This window comes from Onychomys torridus, chromosome 2 (assembly GCF_903995425.1).
Source record: "Onychomys torridus chromosome 2, mOncTor1.1, whole genome shotgun sequence".
Taxonomy (NCBI): domain Eukaryota; kingdom Metazoa; phylum Chordata; class Mammalia; order Rodentia; family Cricetidae; genus Onychomys; species Onychomys torridus.
Genome location: NC_050444.1, coordinates 62,308,308 through 62,328,659, shown reverse-complemented (window position 1 = coordinate 62,328,659; position 20,352 = coordinate 62,308,308). Strand labels below are relative to the sequence as shown.

The 20,352-nt window shown below is 48.1% G+C and overlaps 1 protein-coding gene across 1 annotated transcript in view; it reads left to right on the top strand.

The window, feature by feature from the left end:
* The window catches only part of B4galt1 (beta-1,4-galactosyltransferase 1), a 36,398-nt gene that overhangs the window by 9,078 nt on the left and 6,968 nt on the right, over nucleotides 1–20,352 (top strand). The window contains exons 2-3 of the mRNA XM_036179805.1: nucleotides 7,692–7,927; nucleotides 19,137–19,324. Of these exons, the coding sequence (XP_036035698.1) occupies nucleotides 7,700–7,927; nucleotides 19,137–19,324 (416 nt within the window). The 5' untranslated portion in view covers nucleotides 7,692–7,699. The remainder of the gene's footprint in view (nucleotides 1–7,691; nucleotides 7,928–19,136; nucleotides 19,325–20,352) is intronic.

The following is a 20,352-nucleotide window of genomic DNA, read 5'->3' as shown; positions in this document are numbered from 1 at the left end:
GCCCTGAGTTCAGTCTTAAAACTCAGTGAGAAATGCTTTCTATGGGATTGAGAGTCCACTCTAGTGTCCCTCACCCTGCTGTCTCTCAGCTTCACTTGGGATTTACTGAAATGCTTTGTTGTTTGTGTCAGTAGCAGAGCAGCAAGGAGAGCAGAGTGCAGGGCCAGTTGGGTAAGGTTGGGTAGCTGGGTTTTTGGGTTTTTTTTTACTCTTTGGGGGCCCACCACCCAGCTCCCAAATAAACATGGGGAGACTTATTCTTACTTATGAATGCCTGGCCTTAGCTTGGCTTGTTTCTAGCCAGCTTTTCTAACTCAAATTATCTTGTTTTTCTTTAACTACATTTTGCCTCTCGGCTTTTTTTCTTTTTTTATCCTATATATCTTTTCTTTCCTTCTTACTCTGTGGCTGGCTGGGTGGCTGTTTGGCTGTTTGGCTGGGTGGCTGGGTGGCTGGGTGGCTGGGTGGCTGGGTGGCTGGGTGGCTGGCCCCAGTGTCCTCCTTTCCTCCTTTTCTTGCTCTTCAGTCTCTTCCCAGATTTCTCCTTTTATATATTCTCTCTCTCTCTCTCTCTCTCTCTCTCTCTCTCTCTCTTTATTTTTGGTTTTTCGAGACAGGGTTTCTCTGTGTAGCTTTGTGCCTTTCCTGGAACTCACTTGATAGCCCAGGCTGGCCTCAAACTCACAGAGATCCGCCTACCTCTGCCTCCCGAGTGCTGGGATTAAAGGCATGCACCACCACCGCCCAGCTCCTTTTATTCTCTTACCTGCCAGCCCCACTTACCCCTCTCCTGCCTAACTATTGACCACTCAGCTCTCTATTAGACCATCAGGTGTTTTAGACAGGCACACAATCACAGCTTCACAGAGTTAAATAAACACAATATAATGCAACACATCTTTGCATCATTAAACAAATATTCCACAGCATAAATTAATGTAAGCCATCTTAAACTAATATTCACAACATAAGGTGTTTTGTTTGTTTTGGTGTATACTATGTTTCAGAAGCAGAGGGAGCTCACTGGCCAGTGGATACAAATCTGTGTGATGACCCCTCCCCAAGAGACACCAGAGGCAGGGCTGATATAGCTGCTTGTCTGCAAAGCTTTTCTGGACTCTCTTCCCTGGTGCTGGTGTTGATTTCCCTTCTTTGGTAACAGTTCGCCATTGTCACATGCCCCACCATGATCTGCTTTGCTGGTCCTCCTTATATTTTGTCTTGGCTCTCCCCAACTGTCACACTGAAGGCAATAGCCATTTCTTAACCCACTTCTGTATGCCTGGTACTTAGTACGTGGTAATTCCCAGTGGGGTAGCTGTTTGAGTGAATTTGATGTTGTGAATATTTCAAATAAGTGGATGAAAATAAATAACAAACCTCCTGGGATGGCGTCCTGGAGGGGGTGAAGTTAGAGGCGTGATAGGTTTAGTGATAACAGTTAATCAATTAGTGGACATGTCTAGAGAGCTTGTCCTCCTCAGGGCTGAAGAGGTTTGGGGTGAGCTCTCTGCAGCAGTTAGTGGTCTCATTTCTAGTCTAAAACTATCTGATAGAGCCTCAAGTAGCACAGGCTGGGCTTGATCAAGCTCCACTTCCCAGGAGGTGAGATTATTGGCTTGTGTCATCAGCCCTGGTTTAATAATATGTCTTTCCCAAGCCCAGACATTCTGTTGCATTGCCTGGCTTCTGGTGCATTCCTGCCCTTTGGAATCACAAAGGCCCAGAGAGGAAAGGCTCCACACACGCACATTGAATCTGTGGATCAGCTCATTACTGGGGGAGAAGGTCAGAAGAGGGACTAGCTGATGAGCTCTGAGACCTGGCCCCAGAAGACAAATACAAAATTACAACTGTTAGAGTGTCAGCCTCCTAGGCTTTGTCTACTCCTACACATTCCCCAAATGGTGGATTTTCTTGCTCAGAAATTTTTCGCAAGAAATTTAGAGGCCTCATCCTTAAATATCAAGAAAGATGTTTTTTTAAGGTAAAGTAAAAAAACAAAAAAACAACAACAAAAAAAACCACACACACACACACTATCAAAATCCACCATGGTTTCTTATTTTCCTAAGGAAAAAGACCTTTGAACAGACAGAGATGCACTCAATCTTGGAAGAAAGAAGGTTCCTCAGTGGATCATGTTAGCCTCATGTACATGATTTCAGCATTTCTTTTCTTTCTTCTTTGGTTTTTTTGAGACATGGTTTCTTTGTGTAGCCCTGGCTGTCCTGGAACTTGCTTTGTAAACCAGGCTGGCCTTGAACTCAGAGAACGGCTTGCCTCTGCCTCCTGAGTGCTGGGATTACAGACGTGTGCCACCACCACCCTGCTGCTTTCAGCATTTCTAATCTTGTAAACTGTTGTCACAGCCTAGCCTCAGGTAAGGATCATGTCCTAAACCACTCACTGGCTTGTCAGCTGGAAATCAGTGAACTCAATGTTCCAGCCTGTTTTGCTGAGGCTCAAGGATTGAACCAGTGGCCCAGCCAATATGAAAGTGGGCCTTTATTGGGGCTGGCTTAGATTAGCCCTGCTTTTTACTTCCTTTTTTTTTTTTTTGAGACGTGTGTGTGTGTGTGTGTGTGTGTGTGTGTGTGTGTGTGTGTGTGTATGTAGCCTTTGGCTGTCCTGGAATTTGCTCTGTAGACCAGGCTGGCCTCGAATTTACAGAGATCTGCCTGCCTCTGCCTTCCAGGTGCTGGGATTAAAGATGTGCACTACCACGCCCAGCTTAGCCCTGCTTTTGATACAGGGGCATAAGTGTGTTTGGATTTGCTGTGTCCTTTAAGGAAGCAGTGGAATTTGCAGAGTTGAACTCACACATTGAAGTTACTGAGCAACTTACACAAAAGGTCATGACCTGGACTCCCAGCCACGAGGCCCACGTGGCAGTGCTCAGGCCTGGGGAGCTGAGGACAGCTCACATCTCATCTGCTTACGTAACCCTGCTTCCCAGCTTTCGGAGCCAAGAAAACACACAAGCCAGCCCAGCGGGGCTGAGAGCCTGTGGAAGCTCATGCCATGTGCCACGCCGCAAGGGTGCCTTGGCCCAGCCTGAGGATTCTCATGAAGTTCTCAGGCTTTTGCTGCCTCTTGTTCCTCTTCCTGTGTCTCAGTGGTTCTGAGAAGTGCTCACAGAGAGGCAGGCGCATGTATGTGAGTGGTGTCTGTCAGTCCTTGCCTGCCTGGAGTCTAGCTCCTCAGATTTTCTCATTGAGGTAGAGCTGCAGTGGAGGCTAGCCCTAGGGTGCAGCAGAAGGTGTGAGCTGCAGGATTCCCAGAATGTGGGGGTGTCAGGGGTGGGGGGGGGGGAAGAATGGCCATGCGGTAAGCAGCGTGGAGGTGAAGTGCTCTCAATGGAGGCGTGGTGGTGGCCTGTGAGAGTAGCACACAGGGGACAGGAGGGTGAAGAAAGGCTGAGCAGTGGCCAAGTTGTGTGGAGCCATTGGAAGAGCACATGTCTTGGGCAGCAGGGAACCAGGGCAGTTTTCAGTTATATTTAGAATACCCAGTAGGGAGCTTCTGGGAGGTGGGAACATTCTTGTCTGGCCTCCTTCTCTGGTTCCCTCAACTTACCCTTCTCGGGCTGGCGTACAGATTCGCACCCAGTTGGTACCCAGAAAGCACTGACTGACACAAATTGAAAAAATGTTCTTGTCTTATCACAGGGAGAGTTTGTGTAATGCAAACATTTCAGGATAAAGGCTGGTTTCATTCTTGGTAGGCTCCCAGGGACTCGGTCAGCATGCTGTTCATACCTCTGTGCGTGCGTGTGCAAGTCTGTGGCAGAAGCCAACAGAAACAGGGGTGGAGAGTACTAGAGATGGGTAGGAAGAGGAGGGGATGGAAGATAGACTGACTGCCCTTGTCGGCTCCCCCACTGCGTGGACAGCAGCAGTGTTGTGGCCAGGGGAGCCCTGGAGGAGAACAAGTTAGAGGGTAGGTGCTGAAGGGTAGCAGGCATATGTGTTATTGGGGGTAGGTTGATTAAGGTGTCTGTGGCACCTGGGGGGCCAGCAGAACGCTAGGGACTTGAGACAGAATTTGGGGAGTGGCCATTGTTTAAATCAGAGACTCAAGTGACAGGTAGAGCGATGGCTATCAAGGGGAAAGGCTGAGAAAGCTTGGGTGGTAAGTAAGGTAGGGGCATGAGTGGTCGTAATTAAGGAATGAGTGTGTGGCAATTAAGGCTTCTTCCTGCCTCCTCTCCCCATCCAGGCATGCATTCATTTCTTCCTTTCTTCTTGGCCATTCATCCATCTTGGGATCAAGGAAGGTGAGAATAAGGATTTTCAGGAGATCCTCCCTTGGGGTCTGTTCTTCCTAGTTTTAACCAGCACTCTGAGCCTGCCAGGTGTTTGTGAGACATTAGAGTTCATCTAGTCCAGTCCTTACAATTTATGGATGGGAAAATAGGTACCCTGAGAGTAGATGGAAATTGTCCGAGGATCACCCAGTAAATTACTGATGCAGCTGCACTGGTGTCTGGGAATCCCTTGTCTTATTTGGGATCAGCATCTTTCTGCAGGGGCAACACGGGATCCTTCACCTTGCAGGTGTACCCTTGGGGAGGCTTGGCAGACCCCATGTGAACTCCTGTCTTCTGAGTTGGTTTCAGAAAGTATAAGCAAGCTGGTAGGAAGGCAGCCCAGCTGCCTCTTGGGTTTTTCAGTAGCTCTAGAACCAAAGGGTAGTGTAGGGAACAGATGGTGTGGGGCCCCCTGAAGGAAGAAGAACCCAGTGATGGGTCATGAGTTCCCTGTACCTTGGGATCTCCCAGAGGTCTTGTCCTAGGATTGGAGAGCTGAGCCTCTAAACCTAGTAGGTCTTATGGAGAGTGGGGATCTCTAGGGACCTTCATTGATAGAAAGTTTCAAGGCTTGTGAAAATGGGCCATCAAGCTCTCTGTTGTCCACTTTGCCCAATAATTATTATTTGGCGGCTGGGAGATGGCTCAGTACAGTGCTTGCTGTAAGCCTGAGGACCTGGGTTCAGATCAATGAGATTCAGTGAGAGACCCTGTCTCAAACATTAAGGTGGAAAGCAATCGGGGGAAAATAATGTTGACTCTGGCCTCCAGATATACACACACCTTACACACCCATAGGAACATATATGTACACAGCATACAGACACATTTAAACCCAAAATCTCCTGGGCTTTTTGTTAATCATCCACTTCTGTCCCTCCCAAGGTCAGCTGAGTTGAACCGAGATTGGGTGTTGGTGCCAGTTACCCCAGGAAATTCTGCTGATAGGATTGAGGTGGATTGTACCAGGTGACCACTAACGTAGTCCTAGAACAGAATGCCTGCTTCCACCTCAGGGCATCTTGGGAGGTCAGAACTGGGACAGCAGCAATATTGTTAAAAACTGGTTCTGAATCAGACTGCAACCCACAGATCCAGGGAGGCTACATAGCAGGGGGGACCCTAGGATGACTGTGGCTTAGAATAAGTTTTGGTTTTACTCAATCACTGGGCAAGCCTCAGTGAAACATTTCACTATTAGGCTAAGAATTTGTACTGTATCAAGCTGATAATAGAAAAAATTAATTAAAAAATTAAAACAAAACAAAACTTACAACAACAAACTGGTTCTGCAAGACCCTGGCCTGCAAAAGGGAGGCCTAGCCCAGATTCGAGGCACAGCTTTTCTGAGTTTGAGGCTCCCCTTCTTGACTGAGCTGTATGGTCATCAGAGATGAAGTTCTGTTGAGGCCCTGCCTGTCAGTGTGAAAGCTATTTGGTTCAAGGAGAGTAGGAAAGGCTAAGGGAATAGGCACCAAGCCGGGGAAGACAGCCGAGCGGTAGGCCGTGTTGCCTAGCCAAAGCGTTCGGCCTCATTTTGTGTAAGCCCATACAGCTTTCGCCGTGAAGGTGATAAGATTGGAGCTGTGTCTCAGAAGAAAATGATTGAGTGGAAACAGGGCCTGTGGTGAAGGACAGAGAGATAAGATTGAGGAGGTTCCCAGGAAAGGGAGAGGAGGTGGCAGCTGTCCAGAAGCCTTTACCGGGCACGGGGAGCAGGCTCATGGCTTCCTTTGTTAGAGGAAGATCTTAAGAGGGCAGATGCTCCCTGGGCTTGTGAGCTACACTGTTTTTTAATAAACAGGACAGATTGGGGCCTGCACAGCGGTGGGCAGGAGGAGTGCGTCTCACTCGTGTATTTCAGGTGACTGATCGTTAGGAACCCTCCCATAGAGGGTTCCCCCTGTGTTCTAGTGCCTAGTTTGTTTCAGATGTGAAACAAACGACCGTTCCCCCAATGACAACCTTAGTTCAGTGGTGATGTGGACTTAGGAAATGGTGAGTTAGTGAACTGAAGGGGTTTCTCAACAGCAGTGTTTTTAGTGCCTTTGGTGCGGCTCCCGTCCTGGCTTGTCCTGGGCAGTTAGTTCTCCACTGAGCACCTCGAGCCTGGGCTTGCGGTCCTGGGTCTGTCTCCCTGAGTCCCTGTGTGAGCCTGGACCCCTAGGTGCACTCCACGGGCTCCTTTCTTCCCTCTGTCCCTGGCCACCATGTCAGAATCGGCTGTCTGCCTTTCCCTCGGAGCCAAGCACTTTCTTACTGGCCCATTTCTCTGACCAGAGGACAGAAGTTCTGGAGCCATCCAGACCTTCTTGGTTCATATACTCTATCAGCCACTATTATGAAGCGTTCTCTCTCTCTCTCTTTCTCTCTCTCTCCCTCTCCTGAGAGTGTTTCTCTGTAGCTCTGGCTGTCCCGGAACTTGCTCTGTAGACCAGGCTGGCCTTGAACTCGCAGGTTGCTGGGATTAAAGGCATATGCCACTACAGCCTGGAGGGTTTTTGTTGCTGTTTTTCTTTTCTTTTCTCTTCTTTTTATGTTCTTTCTGACTGTCCCTTTTGTTTCCCTCCTTTTCTTCTGGGGTCTCATTCCCTCCATCCTTCCCCTCCTCACTATCTTCAGTGTGAGACACACACACACACACACACACACACACACACACACACACACACACATTCCTCCTTTCTTTTCTCCAGTTAGACTGTTGTTTTGTTTTTTTTTTTCCTGGTCTGGTTAGGTCTTATTTCTTTCTTTCTTTCTTTCTTTATTTTTATGTGTGTGTGTGTGTGTGTGTGTGTGTGTGTGTGTGTGTGTGTGTGTGTATTTATTTTCTGAGACAGGGTTACTCTATGTAGCTCTGGTTGTCCTGGAACTAGATTTGTAGACCAGGTTGGCCTCAAACTCAGATTGGTGTGCCTCTGCCTCTCTGAGTCTGAGACTAAAGGCGGGCGCTTAGATTAAGTTTAGAAAGGGCCATAGTAGTCCTTTGTCTCGAACCACACAGACGGCAGGTGGCAGGGCTGCCTCAAGCTCAGGACGTGTGAGAAAGTGCTTACTTATCTGTGCCCACCAGTCTCTACTGCAACCGTCAGATGGTCTGAGCCGGACTCCATTTTCCAGCGCAGCCCGAGGGGGAAAGGGTCTCTTGAGCAGGGAGTGTTCCACGGGTAACTGACGGTCTGGGTTTGCCCAGCTCAAAGGGCTCCCGGAATGAGGGATTTCCTGAGGTGATCAGTCATGCCAGCGCTGGGCATGGATGCCCTTTCTGGCCTCCCTCCTCCAGGAGGAGCTGTCTCTGTAGCTGTGGTCTGGTCAGCTGATGCAGTCTGTGGCGTGGTGGGCCCTGCCGCTGCCTAACTTCTTCCTTCCCCCTCTCTAGTTGGCCCCATGGTGATTGACTTTAATATTCCTGTGGATCTGGAGCTTTTGGCAAAGAAGAACCCAGAGATAAAGATGGGCGGTCGTTACTCCCCCAAGGACTGTGTTTCCCCTCACAAGGTGGCCATCATCATCCCGTTCCGCAACCGGCAAGAGCACCTCAAATACTGGCTGTATTATTTGCACCCGGTCCTCCAGCGCCAGCAACTGGACTATGGCATCTATGTCATCAACCAGGTGAGGTTTGGGGAGATGGCACGGGGCAGGAGGAAGCGTTCGGGCACACGGATGTATGCACAGTCAGTACTGAGGGAAGGGAGTGCTTTCATAGACAGTGTGACATTTTACAGTGCAGTGCCCCCCTGCCTGCTGCTGCTGCTGCTCTTATTTAAACAGCACAGGGAGCTGAGTGCCAAATGGTATGCTTGCTTATTGATAGCAACTCTGTTAGCCGTGGGAAATAGGAAGGGTGTGTTTGGGTTTGGAGTAACCTTCTAGCAAAAATGAAAAGAAAAAAAAAAAAAAGGCCGTGTCCAATTATCACAAAGTGAAACACTGATTATTTATCATTTTAAGGTAACTGTGTATTTTCCTTCCTACTCTACAAAAAAAATTCCAAAAACAAAAGTCCATTTTTGTGTCAGACTTTCGGGCAACTTTGAAATTGACCCAGCCTTATCACCAGAACCTGGAGACTCGGACAGACCTAAGGACCCTTTTGAAGGTTCTTTTGAGGCAGGGTCTCACTATGGAGCCCTGGCTGTCCTGGATCTCACTCTGTAGACCAGGCTGGCCTCAAACTCACAGAGATCCCACTGCCTCTGCCTCCTGAGTGCTGGGATTAAAGACATGTGTTATCACTGCCCGGCTTTATCCCCATACTTAAATTCATGTTTATACTGTAATCTCTTAGGTGCGTTCACAGGTCTGACTTATCTATGTGCCATATTTCCTTGAAATGTGTTTGAAAAGACAGTTTGCCCCTTTTGTTTCAAGATCAACTTTGAGCCTGCTTGAGATAGTAAGATTGCTGTTTTCTGCTTCCATCAAAGTCAAGGGCTTATGTTTCTTCAGGGAAGCTGGGATAGTCGTTTGCCCATTTAGCTAGGGCTCCTGTGCCATGGTACTGCCTCAGTTACTGTAGGGAAGTTCTAAAGAAGTGTAAGATTCTGCCTTCCTGAAGCTCCCAGTCCACTTTACGCAGGTGAGACTTTGCTCTGAAGCAGTTTGTTAACAATTTAAAAAAAAGCTATGAGCCAGGCAGTGGTAGCGCACACCTTTGATCCCAGAGCTTGGGAGGCAGAGGCAGGTGGATCTCTGAGTTCCAGAACTGCCAGAGCTACACAGAGAAACCCTGTCTCAACCCCCGCACCCCCCACCCCCAAATATGACTGGATGATGACAGTCCAATGCTTTGGAAGTTTCTATAGAGGAAGGAGAGAAGGCTGTTCCCTGATAATCTAGTACAGGGGTTCCTAAATATGTGAGAAGGCAGATCTCATTGTTAAGGAGCTTTCCATGCCCTGGAACACTGTGACCCTGGAAGCTTTCCTGAGCTAGCCTAGACAGAGCTATTTTCCAAGAATCATCTCCAGTGGTGAGTGTTCTGTGAATCACACTTTGGCGAAAACAACCCTAAATCAGCCCCTCTCTCCTTCCTCCTCCTCCTCTCCCTTTTCTCTTTTCCCCCACTTGTACCCTAGTATCAGGAAAAGGATCTTTTACAGGAGTTGGGGGCTGTAGCTCAGTGGTAGAGTGCCTGCCAAGCATTCAAGTGCCTTATCTCCGAGCTCCAGCCTTGAAGAGAAGCAAAAAAGTCACGTGTTTCTCCTTCCCCGTTTGCCAGCCTTGCTTAGACCCTGGAGGGCGGGGAAGGAGCTTTCTGCTCTGTGTCTCAGCTGAGAGACTCAGAGAGAGGGAATAACCAGCAAAGACAAGTACTGGTCACCAATAACAGTGGGCTGCCACTAAACCCCACCCCAGACTCCAAGTTTAATGCCCTCCTACTGGGTCACAGTAGCACTTTTTGAGGCCATTTAGCCTCTTCCTGGGGTGTCTCTCAAAGCCGGGTATCCAGGGCTGGGAGTAAGCCTCATGCCTGGAGAGCCATTTCCCAGTCAGTGATCCTGGGCAGGCCACATAAGCCCTTGACACCTCCAAGCAAGGACAGGGAGTTAGCATTTCCTCTCCGGGCTGCGAAGCACCTGTTGTGTGATGGCTAACCCTTAGTAAATATTAGCTGTTTGCCTTCACTTGCGTCTTTCCCTCTGTCCTTCCTGCCTCTTGCCTCCCGCTGGTACTTTGCTAATACATTCTTTGTTTTCCTTCCTGCCTCCCGCTTTATTCCAATGTAGTACCAACATCAGGGGCTTGCCTTCCACCTGTTGGGACCTCTGTGGGATCAGAAGATAACACAGTGGTGAGTCAGACTACAGACTCAGGAGCCTCAGGGACCATGCCTTCTGAACTTCTTCAATGGAAGGTTGTACCTTGAGTCCCACACACAGACATGAGCTCCCACGAGTTTCTATGGTTTTTACTTGTTCTGTCTGTAGGAAGCGGTTGACCTTGTTCAGTGTAGGCTCCTCAACCACGGTGAAACTTAAAGCAAGTGTGCTGGGGGCGGGGAAGGGGGGGGGCTTCCCAGTTGTTGCAGAGGAGCAAATCTGGCTTTGGTCCTTTGGGTCTGTTTCTCTTCTTGCCATAACATATGTGGGTCCTGTTAGAGTCCCTGCACATCCTACTTAGTGCCATGTCCTACTCTGAGACATGATATCCAGCCAAGTTCAGCACTGGGACAGACCTTGACGTGGAAATGAGTGTCAAGGTATCATACAGTAAACAGGGGATGCATTCTGTCGCTCATACTTTAGTCAGAAAAGGACAAAGCCAGGTAATGGGAAGCCGTTGCCACCTGGTAGCACCAACTTTAAATTAAATTAAAGAAGAAGAAGAAGAAGAAGAAGAAGAAGAAGAAGAAGAAGAAGAAGAAGAAGAAGAAAAAGAAAGACAGAAAGAAAGACAGACAGACAGACAGAAAGAAAGAAAGAAAGAAAGAAAGAAAGAAAGAAAGAAAGAAAGAAAGAAAAAGAAAGGCAAGATACTTTGGGGACTTTTCATCATTTAAACCCTTTGACAATCTCCCCACTGCCTCAGGCAAGGGCCAGAGTGATCTGAAACCTTAGCTGTGAGAACACCTGGTCCTGAGCTAGCTCCCGACACTTCTTCCTGGTCACCCTTTACACAGTATGCCAGGGGCAAGCTGCCTGTCCTCCTTATCCAGACACTTGTCCCCTCCTCCTCACGCCTTTGTTTACCCCGCCCTCTCTGTCCATGCTCCTCCCCCTGCCCTGGCCTTTTCTGGATACATTTTAAACTCCTTTCCTCTCCCTCAGTGGCTCTGTGAAGCCCCGAAGGGCTTCTCCCTCCTCACTGTTCCCACCCCACTTGATGCAAGGGACAGCCTCTCCCCCTCTCCGCCCCCCCAGACAGGGCTTCCACTGTGTAGCTTTGGAGCCTGTTCTGGAACTCGCTCTGTAGCCCAGGCTGCCCTCGAACTCACAGAGATCCACCCAAGTCCTGCGGTTAAAGGTGTGAGCCACCCCCGCCCGGCTCGACAGCCATCTTTTTTGTGCCTCATCTTGGCCCTGGATTCCCAGTCCCCAGCCAGACTGTGTCCCACATCTCTGACCATGCCATTCCTCCACAGTCCACTATGGACTCTGTAGGGTTTGGAGTATGGAGTATCTTACCTTGCGTCCTGCCCATTTATTTATACCCACACTCAAGATGCCTGCTCCTGGATTTCTGGCTGGGTCCATCCCTGCTGGAAGCAAAGTCTCCTTTCCTAGCTTGGTCAGATCATGATCCTTGCAGAACTGGCACTGTCCTTCCCCAGGACCCTTCCCTTGAAGTTCCTGTGAATTGCTGACTAGGGCATAAGCTGCCTGTGATGCATCTCTTGGGGTAGCCTTCCCCTCCGGGAAAGATGCAATATACCTCAGCCCTGTGTTTGTTCATGGTCATAAAAGTCATTTTTGAGCCAGATGTAGTCTATGATTCATACCTGTAATTGTAGTGAGAAAGAGGAGGATCGCAAGTTTGAGACCAGCCTCACTATACAGTGTGTTCAAGGTGAGCCTGGACTACGTAGCAAGACCCAAACCAAAAGCAAAGTCTCTTGTGTTCCTTTGCATTTTGACTTTCTCCAGTGAGGGCTTCTCAGTTGTCCCTGCTATGAAGGCTGCAAAGGTAAGCATGTCATGGTCATGGCAGAGCTGGGATTAGACAGGTGCTGAGGAATAGCCTGCTTGCCATGTTTGTTTCCAGAATGTGCCGCAGACACTTGCCCGTGTGAGATGGGCAGTGGCTTATGGGTAATAGCCACAGAGACCCCGGGAGCCTTTTGACTTTTTATGCTTCTAGGCGGACCTGGCTGAACAGGCTTTGGGAAAGCGGAAGAGCCCAGCCTGGGCTAGGATGGCAGATGGTGCTTTGTCTGGCTGTGACTTTGTTCTGTCTTGTTTTTTTATTTCGAAGATTTTTTTTTTAAGTGTGTGTGTGTGTGTGTGTGTGTGTGTGTGTGTGTGTGTGTGTACGTGTGTGTACGTGTACATTGAGTGCAGGTGCCCACAGAAGCCGACAGAGGGCATCAGAGCCACTAGATCTCGAGTTATGGCCAGTTGTCAGCCTCCTGGTGTGGGCACTAGGAACAAAACTCAGGTCCTCTGCAAGAGCAATGGGTATTCTGCACCCGAGCCATCTCCAGCCCTCCCCCTGTGGCCTGTTGTTAATTAGCTGGTGTCAGCTTGTGGCTATGGTTGGAGACAGACTTTTGTGCCCTCCTGAGCAGGCACAGCCACTCACTCACTGGTCATGGGCTCTGGTCCAGTCACTAGGATTCCTCCAGGAGGTCAGCAGCAGTTGTGGTGAGGATGAGGGTGGCTGCCGGATGGCCCCGAGGTTTGGCTTCTGTCTCCATTATCTCTGTGTCACCTCTGTCTACTATTTCCTCTTCCCGTTAGTGGATGCTAGGGGGATGGAACTTCCGTAGTGGGAGGGTGAACAGCTGAGCCATTCGGAGCTCTCAGCCTGCTGGTACAGAGGTGGTGGGGGGAGTGTTTGTTACCACAGTCTGCCACCACCCTCTGCTCTGTCGGCTCCCTCTCTGACCACATCTGTGTATTCTCCCGAGGAGTGGACCCTAGCACTTATTGGCACTCAGTTGCTAGTGAATAGCCTCCTGACGTCAGTCTGGGAAATGTCAGTTTTCCCTCCATACCCTTCGTTCCACGAGAAGGAAGAGACAGCTAACTGGACGTGCCTTGGAACAGGGTAGTCAGACTGGGTGCCTCTCCCTGCCGCAGCCAGAGTTTGCCTCGAAGCCCATCTCTTTTGCATATGCCATTTTTTTCCCCTTTTAGTGGGGGACTTTTGCCTTTTCTTGTTAATCCTGTTAGCAAAGCAGACTGAAGGAGAAGCTCCCTTTTGTGGGCGGCTTCTTACTTTCACCCACCTTCTCTTCTATCCTCTCTGCCTCCTCTAAAGAAAGAAAAGTCGACTTACCTACTGCTGCTATCCTAACTACTGCTGCCGCCGCTGCCGCCGCCACCACCACCACCGCCACGGCCACGGCCACGGCCACCCTGGTAATGGTCTCACATCCAACCCAGTGCCAGGCCTTGCTGGCCAGGGGAAGCTGTGAATAAGCCCGTGAGTGTGCTGCCCTCCAGCTGTGGGGTCTCCCAGACAAGCACAGGACTGCTGTGGGCTTGCAGGGAAAACATCGAGATCAGTGGAAGCCAGTTCATGGTGCAGAGCCCGAGAGACTTCGCTGTTGTAGATTAAACCCTGCTAGAGCTCATAGTGTATGTATATAAATGTTTCTATCTTGCCTTTCTCTTCTGCTGCATATCATCTTCCCACGCTGTTTCATAGTCTCCATATTCATAACCTCCATACTTTCATAGTAGTTGATCACTGAGTTCTACCATAGTTGCCCTTCTTTTATTAGAAGCCCAATAAACAGTAACAAACATCCTCAAGTCTCAGGTTTACTCTGTCTTGGTTTCTACATTCAAGATTGTTTCCTCAGACTGGATTTTCAGATATAGGATAGTCTGTTAAGAAATACTTTCCACGTTTTTATAGTTAACTGATACAAATAGGCAAGTTGCTTTGGAAGGAGAAGTCCTTATTTTTGTGTCTGACACATCCTGGAAGTGTTTAGTACCACCTTTTTGCTGTACTCTGCAGGTCTCTGTGCCTTGGGCCCAGAAAAAGGCAAGCCTTCTAAAGCTGTGGCCTCACTGTAACTGTGGTTCTAAGCTGACCTCTGCACACATCACCCAAAATTCCTGTGCTGTTCCTCAAACCAGTGTTCTTGGAAAGCAATGTGCTCAGCCTTGTGAGTGACTACTTCAGCTAACAGGGAACTGCCTCCCAAGAGTATGGATCCTCCTTCTGAAGAGCCTGGGTCTTTTACTCACTGGGTGAAAAATTTAAGTCTCAGATTTGCTGGGGACTGTGTCTAAGCCCAAGGCCACCATCTTATGGATAAAAACTAGACCCCCAACTGCTGGGAACTCAAGAAGAGATATTAGCACCCCTCCCTAGATTCAGCGTTTGTATAACCCCAGGCTCTTACATTGCTCCCTGAGGTGGTCCTCCAGGCTGTCTGCTGTTCTAAGATCCACACTGAGGCCTGCAGGGCTGCCAGTCAGAGCTTCCTCAGTCCTGAGCTGTCCTAGCCCACTCAGCCCAGGGCTTCTTGGTATCTGAGGAAGCATGGAAGGTCACTTGGGGCTCGGCCAGCTGGTGCCAGGGCCATTGGCTGCAGACCTGCAGCTGGCTCTGGGGGGGGTCACTGTCTGAGTGGGCGTGGCTTTGTAATGGGGCTACAGCAACCAAATCCCTCCCATCACAGATACTCTGATTCATAGAGAATCTTGGGGACACTCAGTTGTTGAGCTGTCTTGTGCTGGCAGAGAGGCATGTGTGGTGTATCCCTAGTCCAGGCAGGTCTCAGGATAGAGCTGCTGCTGACACACATGGGTGGGCCTGCATTCCTGGCAGGCAGAACGGGTGGACAGAATGCATGGTCTAGAGGCTGTTGGGACATGGACAAGGTGAACGAGGCTTTGTGCGGCTGTTCCTCTGACCTTTGCTGCAGTCAAGGGATGCCTACTCTTGCCCTCCGTAGCTGCCCTCAAGTTTTTGCTGGAGACTAGACTAGACTCTGGTACCTGTCTCGGCCTCTCCCCCAAAGGGCTCTTAGGAGTGTGCATACTTCAGGACTGGGCATGAGAAGGAAGTGGGTAGAGCCTCAGCCTGGAGCCCTAGAGGAGGAATTCAGTCAGAACTTGCTCACCGTTACTTCCTAGGCTTGCCTGTCTTGCATGAATCATAAAACAGCTTTCTAACTGACTGTCTCCCTGCCTTTACTTGGATGGAGACACAAATCCTCCCTGATAGCTAGAACACAGTGTAAGGCTCTCTGTGGCCTAGATGAAGATAAAGCCTTTGAGTACCTCAGCAAGGGCCCACCTTCCTCTCTGCCTATGAACTGGCCCACCTCTATCTCTGTTTTGAATTCTTGTAATTTTGAAAATGTTCCTCTTTTTTCACAGCCTTTACAAATGTTCTTACCATCTGATGCCTTTCTGCACGCACACTCCACCCCCACCCCCAGAGTCTGTTCTCATCTGCATCTTCTCAGTCATTTAGAGATTTGAGCTATTTTTGGCCTCTCTTCTTTCTTCCTGTTTCTCCCTCTAATTAGGAAAGGGTAACTACAAGTCTTGTCTACCAATGTGAGATGTGAGAAGAAGCCAACTTTTAAAAACTAAATCATGCTGGACATGGTAGTGGGGCATGCCTTTAATCCTAACACTCAGTCTCTGTGATTTTGCGGCCAACTGGGTCTACACAGTAAGATCCTGTCTCAAAATACCCCAAACAGACAAAAAAAAAAAAAAAAGTCAAGTCGCTTTTTAAAGAGAAACTTGCTTTGGTGGGAAGACCCCCTTCTCCAGACTTTCCTCTGTGCATTCCCACACTTTTCCTGGGTCTAAAGGTCTCACTTTCTTCCGCTGTTGGAGTCTTAATCATGTGAGCCACAGGCTAACTCAGTTAAGCCGAATCCTTTTAGAAATCCCTGTCTGTCAGAGAAGTAGGCGTTGAGGAGGACTCTTTTTTTTTTTTTTTTTAAAGATTTATTTATTTATTATGCATACAATATTCTGCCTGCATGTATGTCTGCAGGCCAGAAGAGGGTACCAGATCTCATTACAGATGGTTGTGAGCCACCATGTGGTTGCTGGGAATTAAACTCAGGACCTTTGGAAGAACAGGCAGTGCTCTTAACCCCTGAACCATCTCTCCAGCCCCAAGGAGGACTCTTGAAGCTGGTAAGAAAGGCCAGAAAGTAAACACTAGAGAAGACAAGGGTCCCCAGGAGTGTTGGAAAACAGCCACAGGACTCAAGAATCATTTTGATAGTTCCAGAAGGATGAAAAACCTGTTTCCATGGTGTGGTAGTAGCTGAACTGTCAGTAGGTAAGGCACGAAGGCCTGGCATGCCCTGTTTTATTTATTACAACTCACCTTGTATCATCCCCGTGTGACGAAGCAGGAAAGCGAGGCCAGGGCTAGGATTTGCCCATCCACTTGGCTACAAGTGGATAGACTGGAGTGAAAGTATGTGCTTGAGAAATCTGCACTTGGGTGAATGAAGTAGCGGGAGGTTTGTGCGAGGAGGGAGGGAAGAAAGAAAGAACAAGAAAGAGAGAAAGATAATTGGGTTTGCCATGCTGCCTTTCTTACCAAGAAAGGTAAGCATTTTACCAAAAGAAACTTAGAAAATACTTGGCTTTTCTGCAGTCTCAAAAGAGGAAGACTCTGTCTCTCTGTCTCTGTCTCTCTGTCTCTCTGTCTCTCTGTCTCTCTCTCACTCACACACACACACACACACACACACTCACACACTCACACACTCACACATTCACACTCTACCCATCTTCCTGTTTCAGGTTCCTAGTGGGCCACAGTACATCTGCTAGCATGTACCATGTACTTCCTTTCTTCCTGGTTCACATAGGTAACACTAGTTGGAAAGGAGGCATAGGAGGAAGAACATGGATGGTTCAGGTGATTTAGAAAACTGTCTGACCAGATCTAAATGTGGTCCAGACACCAGGGTCCCTTCTGCGTTGAACGAGGTCTGGTACACTCTTCTCGGGAAACAGGCTCAAGCAGTTCTGCTGGAACTTCTCCACGGTGCGATTGTTAATGGCCTGTGGTTCCAAATCTTAGCTCCTAGAAAGTGTATACTGCTAGTCTCAGACAGTGCTTAGACCAAACAGTTGGTGCCAGCAAGTCCTGTGGTACAGAGAAGGCCACGAGGGACCTGCACCCCAGGTCATGGGAGTATACCCTTAGAGTATACTGTAGAGGGTTAGAGGCTTTGGGAATACGCCCCTTTCACTTGTTAGAAAAGTGGTCATGGAGCTTTATGTTCCAAAGTGTAATTTGGGTTGGGACAATGGTTATTAAAAGATTGTCAAGATGATCAAGCCACGCACTACAAGGGTAGAAACAATTACTCTGTGCCTTGTATATGACATCCCCCAATGGACTTTAGCAATATGTTGTTACAATAACAGTAGTTCCAATAACTTCTTAGTTTTCCTATTCAGTTTCTGCTGTTTGGACTTTTTGTCCCATGGCTTACCTGGAATTAATGGAACCCAGAATTTCCAGTCAAGTCTCTGTGGTAGAGCAACCAAAGAACATAGCTCTGGCGCAGCTTCCCATTGTCATGCATGGTTGAAGGGCTTTGTTAGGTTGGAGAAAGGAGCTCTGTGTGCTAAGTGGTTTCTTAATTCATTCATTGTTTTCTGACTTCCTGGTACCTGCCTTTCTCTAAGTAGTTTGTTTCTGTGTTGTCTACCTGATGGGCAGCCTGTGGAGTACCAGTTTCCGAGTTTTCATCCAGGCCTGGGGAGAGGAGTTTTCACCTATGGACTCCAGGCCCTTGTGGGCCAGTACACTCAAAGTGGAGGCCCCATTCTCTAGATTCCAAGAGTTTCAGGGAAAAGAGTCTCAGTAAGTGAGGATTCCAGAGTGGGGGGCCGTCACTGCTTTATGGCACCACTGTGAGGTTGGATGAAGGCGCGTGTTCAGGAAGGGCTTTGTAAGCTGTTAAGTGCAGAGGGCAGCAGGGCCCATGTGGGACCATCTCTGCTGACGCGGGTCCCAGGAGTTGGTAAGAGCAGATACCCCTGGAGGAACCCACAAAGAGCTACTTTGGTTGGAACTTTATAGAAAGTGCCACCATCTGCCTTTGTACATTGAAACTTGTTTATCAGTCTGTCCATCCGTCCAATCTAATCCATCCATCCATCATATCCATCTGTCCATCCGTCCATCTATCCATCCTTCCATCAAACTTGACAGCAACTATTACATTTTTATGTTATGACAATGGGGCACTAGGTGAATAAAAAGCAGAAGTGTCAGTTCTTATATTTTCATGGATGATACTGGAAATAAACAAGGTAAGTAATGACAATATGAAGGACTTGGGCCCATCTGCTGGACCGAAGCAGGAGCTTTGCTCTAACTCTATCATGGCTATCCACCTGCTTCCTGCTATACACTGTTAGTATTATGAGGGCGAGTATTGACTGGCCCACCTCTATCTGGCAGGGTCTAGTTGGTGATCTGATAGCTGTGTAGAAGTTAAATAATATGACAGTCAGGCTATAATAGAGAGTGGGAGGTGAAGAGGCACCTAATTTTCATTATTTCCTGTGTTTTGTTCCTGGAGAATATTTGTAATAATGTAATAATATAAATAACATCTGACATATGTTTAAATGCCTTTTCACCTTTTTTTGTAGACACACACACACACTGTAAAACAAAGTCTTGCTGTATTCCAAGCTGCTCTGGAATTTTCTATTTAGCCCTGGCTGGTCTCACCTCACAATCTACATCCTTCAAGCTCCTGGGTACCGGGTTACATGTGTGTGCCACCACACCTGGCCCTTGTTTTTTTTTTTTTTTTTTTTTTTTTGTTTTTTTTTGTTTTGTTTTGTTTTTAAGCAGTTCTATTCCATTATGTGGCTGAGCATGACTTGTTGAACCAGTTCCCCAGAGATGCTTATGTAACTGTTTGCAATCCACTGCTGTGATGCATACTTCACAGTGGACAAAATTATTCAGCTTGTCACATACATGTAAGCCCTTCTCCCGAGCAGGTTCCTGGAAATGGGATTGTTGACTCAGAGAGTTGACACTCGGGATTGATTTGTGCGGTAAGGGCAGAAAAATGAAGTCCGCCAGTTAACTAATGACCATGTGTAGCAGACAAGTCACTGATCCTTTTGAGTTTTCTCTTCCAAGGTCTTGTGGCATCTGATACTACTTCTTGTTTCTGCACCAGGCTGGAGACACCATGTTCAATCGAGCTAAGCTCCTCAATATTGGCTTTCAAGAGGCCTTGAAGGATTATGACTACAACTGCTTTGTGTTCAGTGATGTGGACCTCATTCCGATGGACGACCATAATACCTACAGGTGTTTTTCACAGCCACGGCACATTTCTGTTGCAATGGACAAGTTTGGGTTTAGGTAAGACATACGCAGCAAGAGTCTGCCACAGACCTGCTGCATTTTAGGTGTGGTCTAGAAAATGTAGTTCTTCTGTAGTGCCTCTTGGCTCTGCAGGAGAACGCTACCTCTGAGACATGGTTGCTTTTTTAAAAGTCTGCAGTCATTTCTTGCTGGAGAAGGAACTAATCCAGCAGTGCGTTTAGTTACTGTGTATCCTTAGTGTTCAGCATAGCTCTTACCTTTGGGCTCCCAACAGTGCCTGGCTTTCCTCACCTTCTGCTGTCCCCTGCCCCACAGTTTGGGAAGCAAAGTGGACCCTCAGAATACACACTGAGTCTAGAGATTAGGTATCTTGGCAGATGTCCCTCAGCATTGTCAAAGAAATATGGTTCTGTTTCCAAGAAGAACATGGGCTTCTGCTCAAACACAGGGCTCCAACTTTTCTATCAGAGTGCTAGTGAAGAGGCCAGATATTCCTGTCTGTAGGTAGGGGCAGCAGTGTGACCCAAACCTTACTGACACATGTGGAACGTAGCCTTACAGTCATTTATTTAGTCTTAAAAATCAAAGGGCCAGGCATAGTGTATGTGTGTATAAAAGTCTATACCTTTAATCCCAGCACTCCAGAGGTGGGGACAGGTGGATCTCCACAGTTCAAGGCTAGCCTATCTACATACTGAGTTCTAGGACAGCCAGAGCTTCATGGTAAGACCCTGCCTTTAAAAAAAAAAAAAAAAAAAAGGAGGAGGAGGGCTGGCTGGAGAGATGGCTCAGCAGTTAAGAGCACTGGCTGCTCTTCTAGGGGACCCAGGTTCAATTCCCAGCACCCACATAGCAGCTCACAACTGCCTGTAACTCCATTTAGTTCCAGGGGTCTGACAACCTCACAGACATACATACACGCAGGCAAAGGAAAAAAAAAAATCAAAGTCAGTAAGTAAATAAATGTGCATTTTTGTTTCACAATTGACATCCTTGTTTGCATTAAGCATAGAAATGTTTTTGGATTACTCATATTTGAAAAGCATTATCTTTCCCTTCCTTAA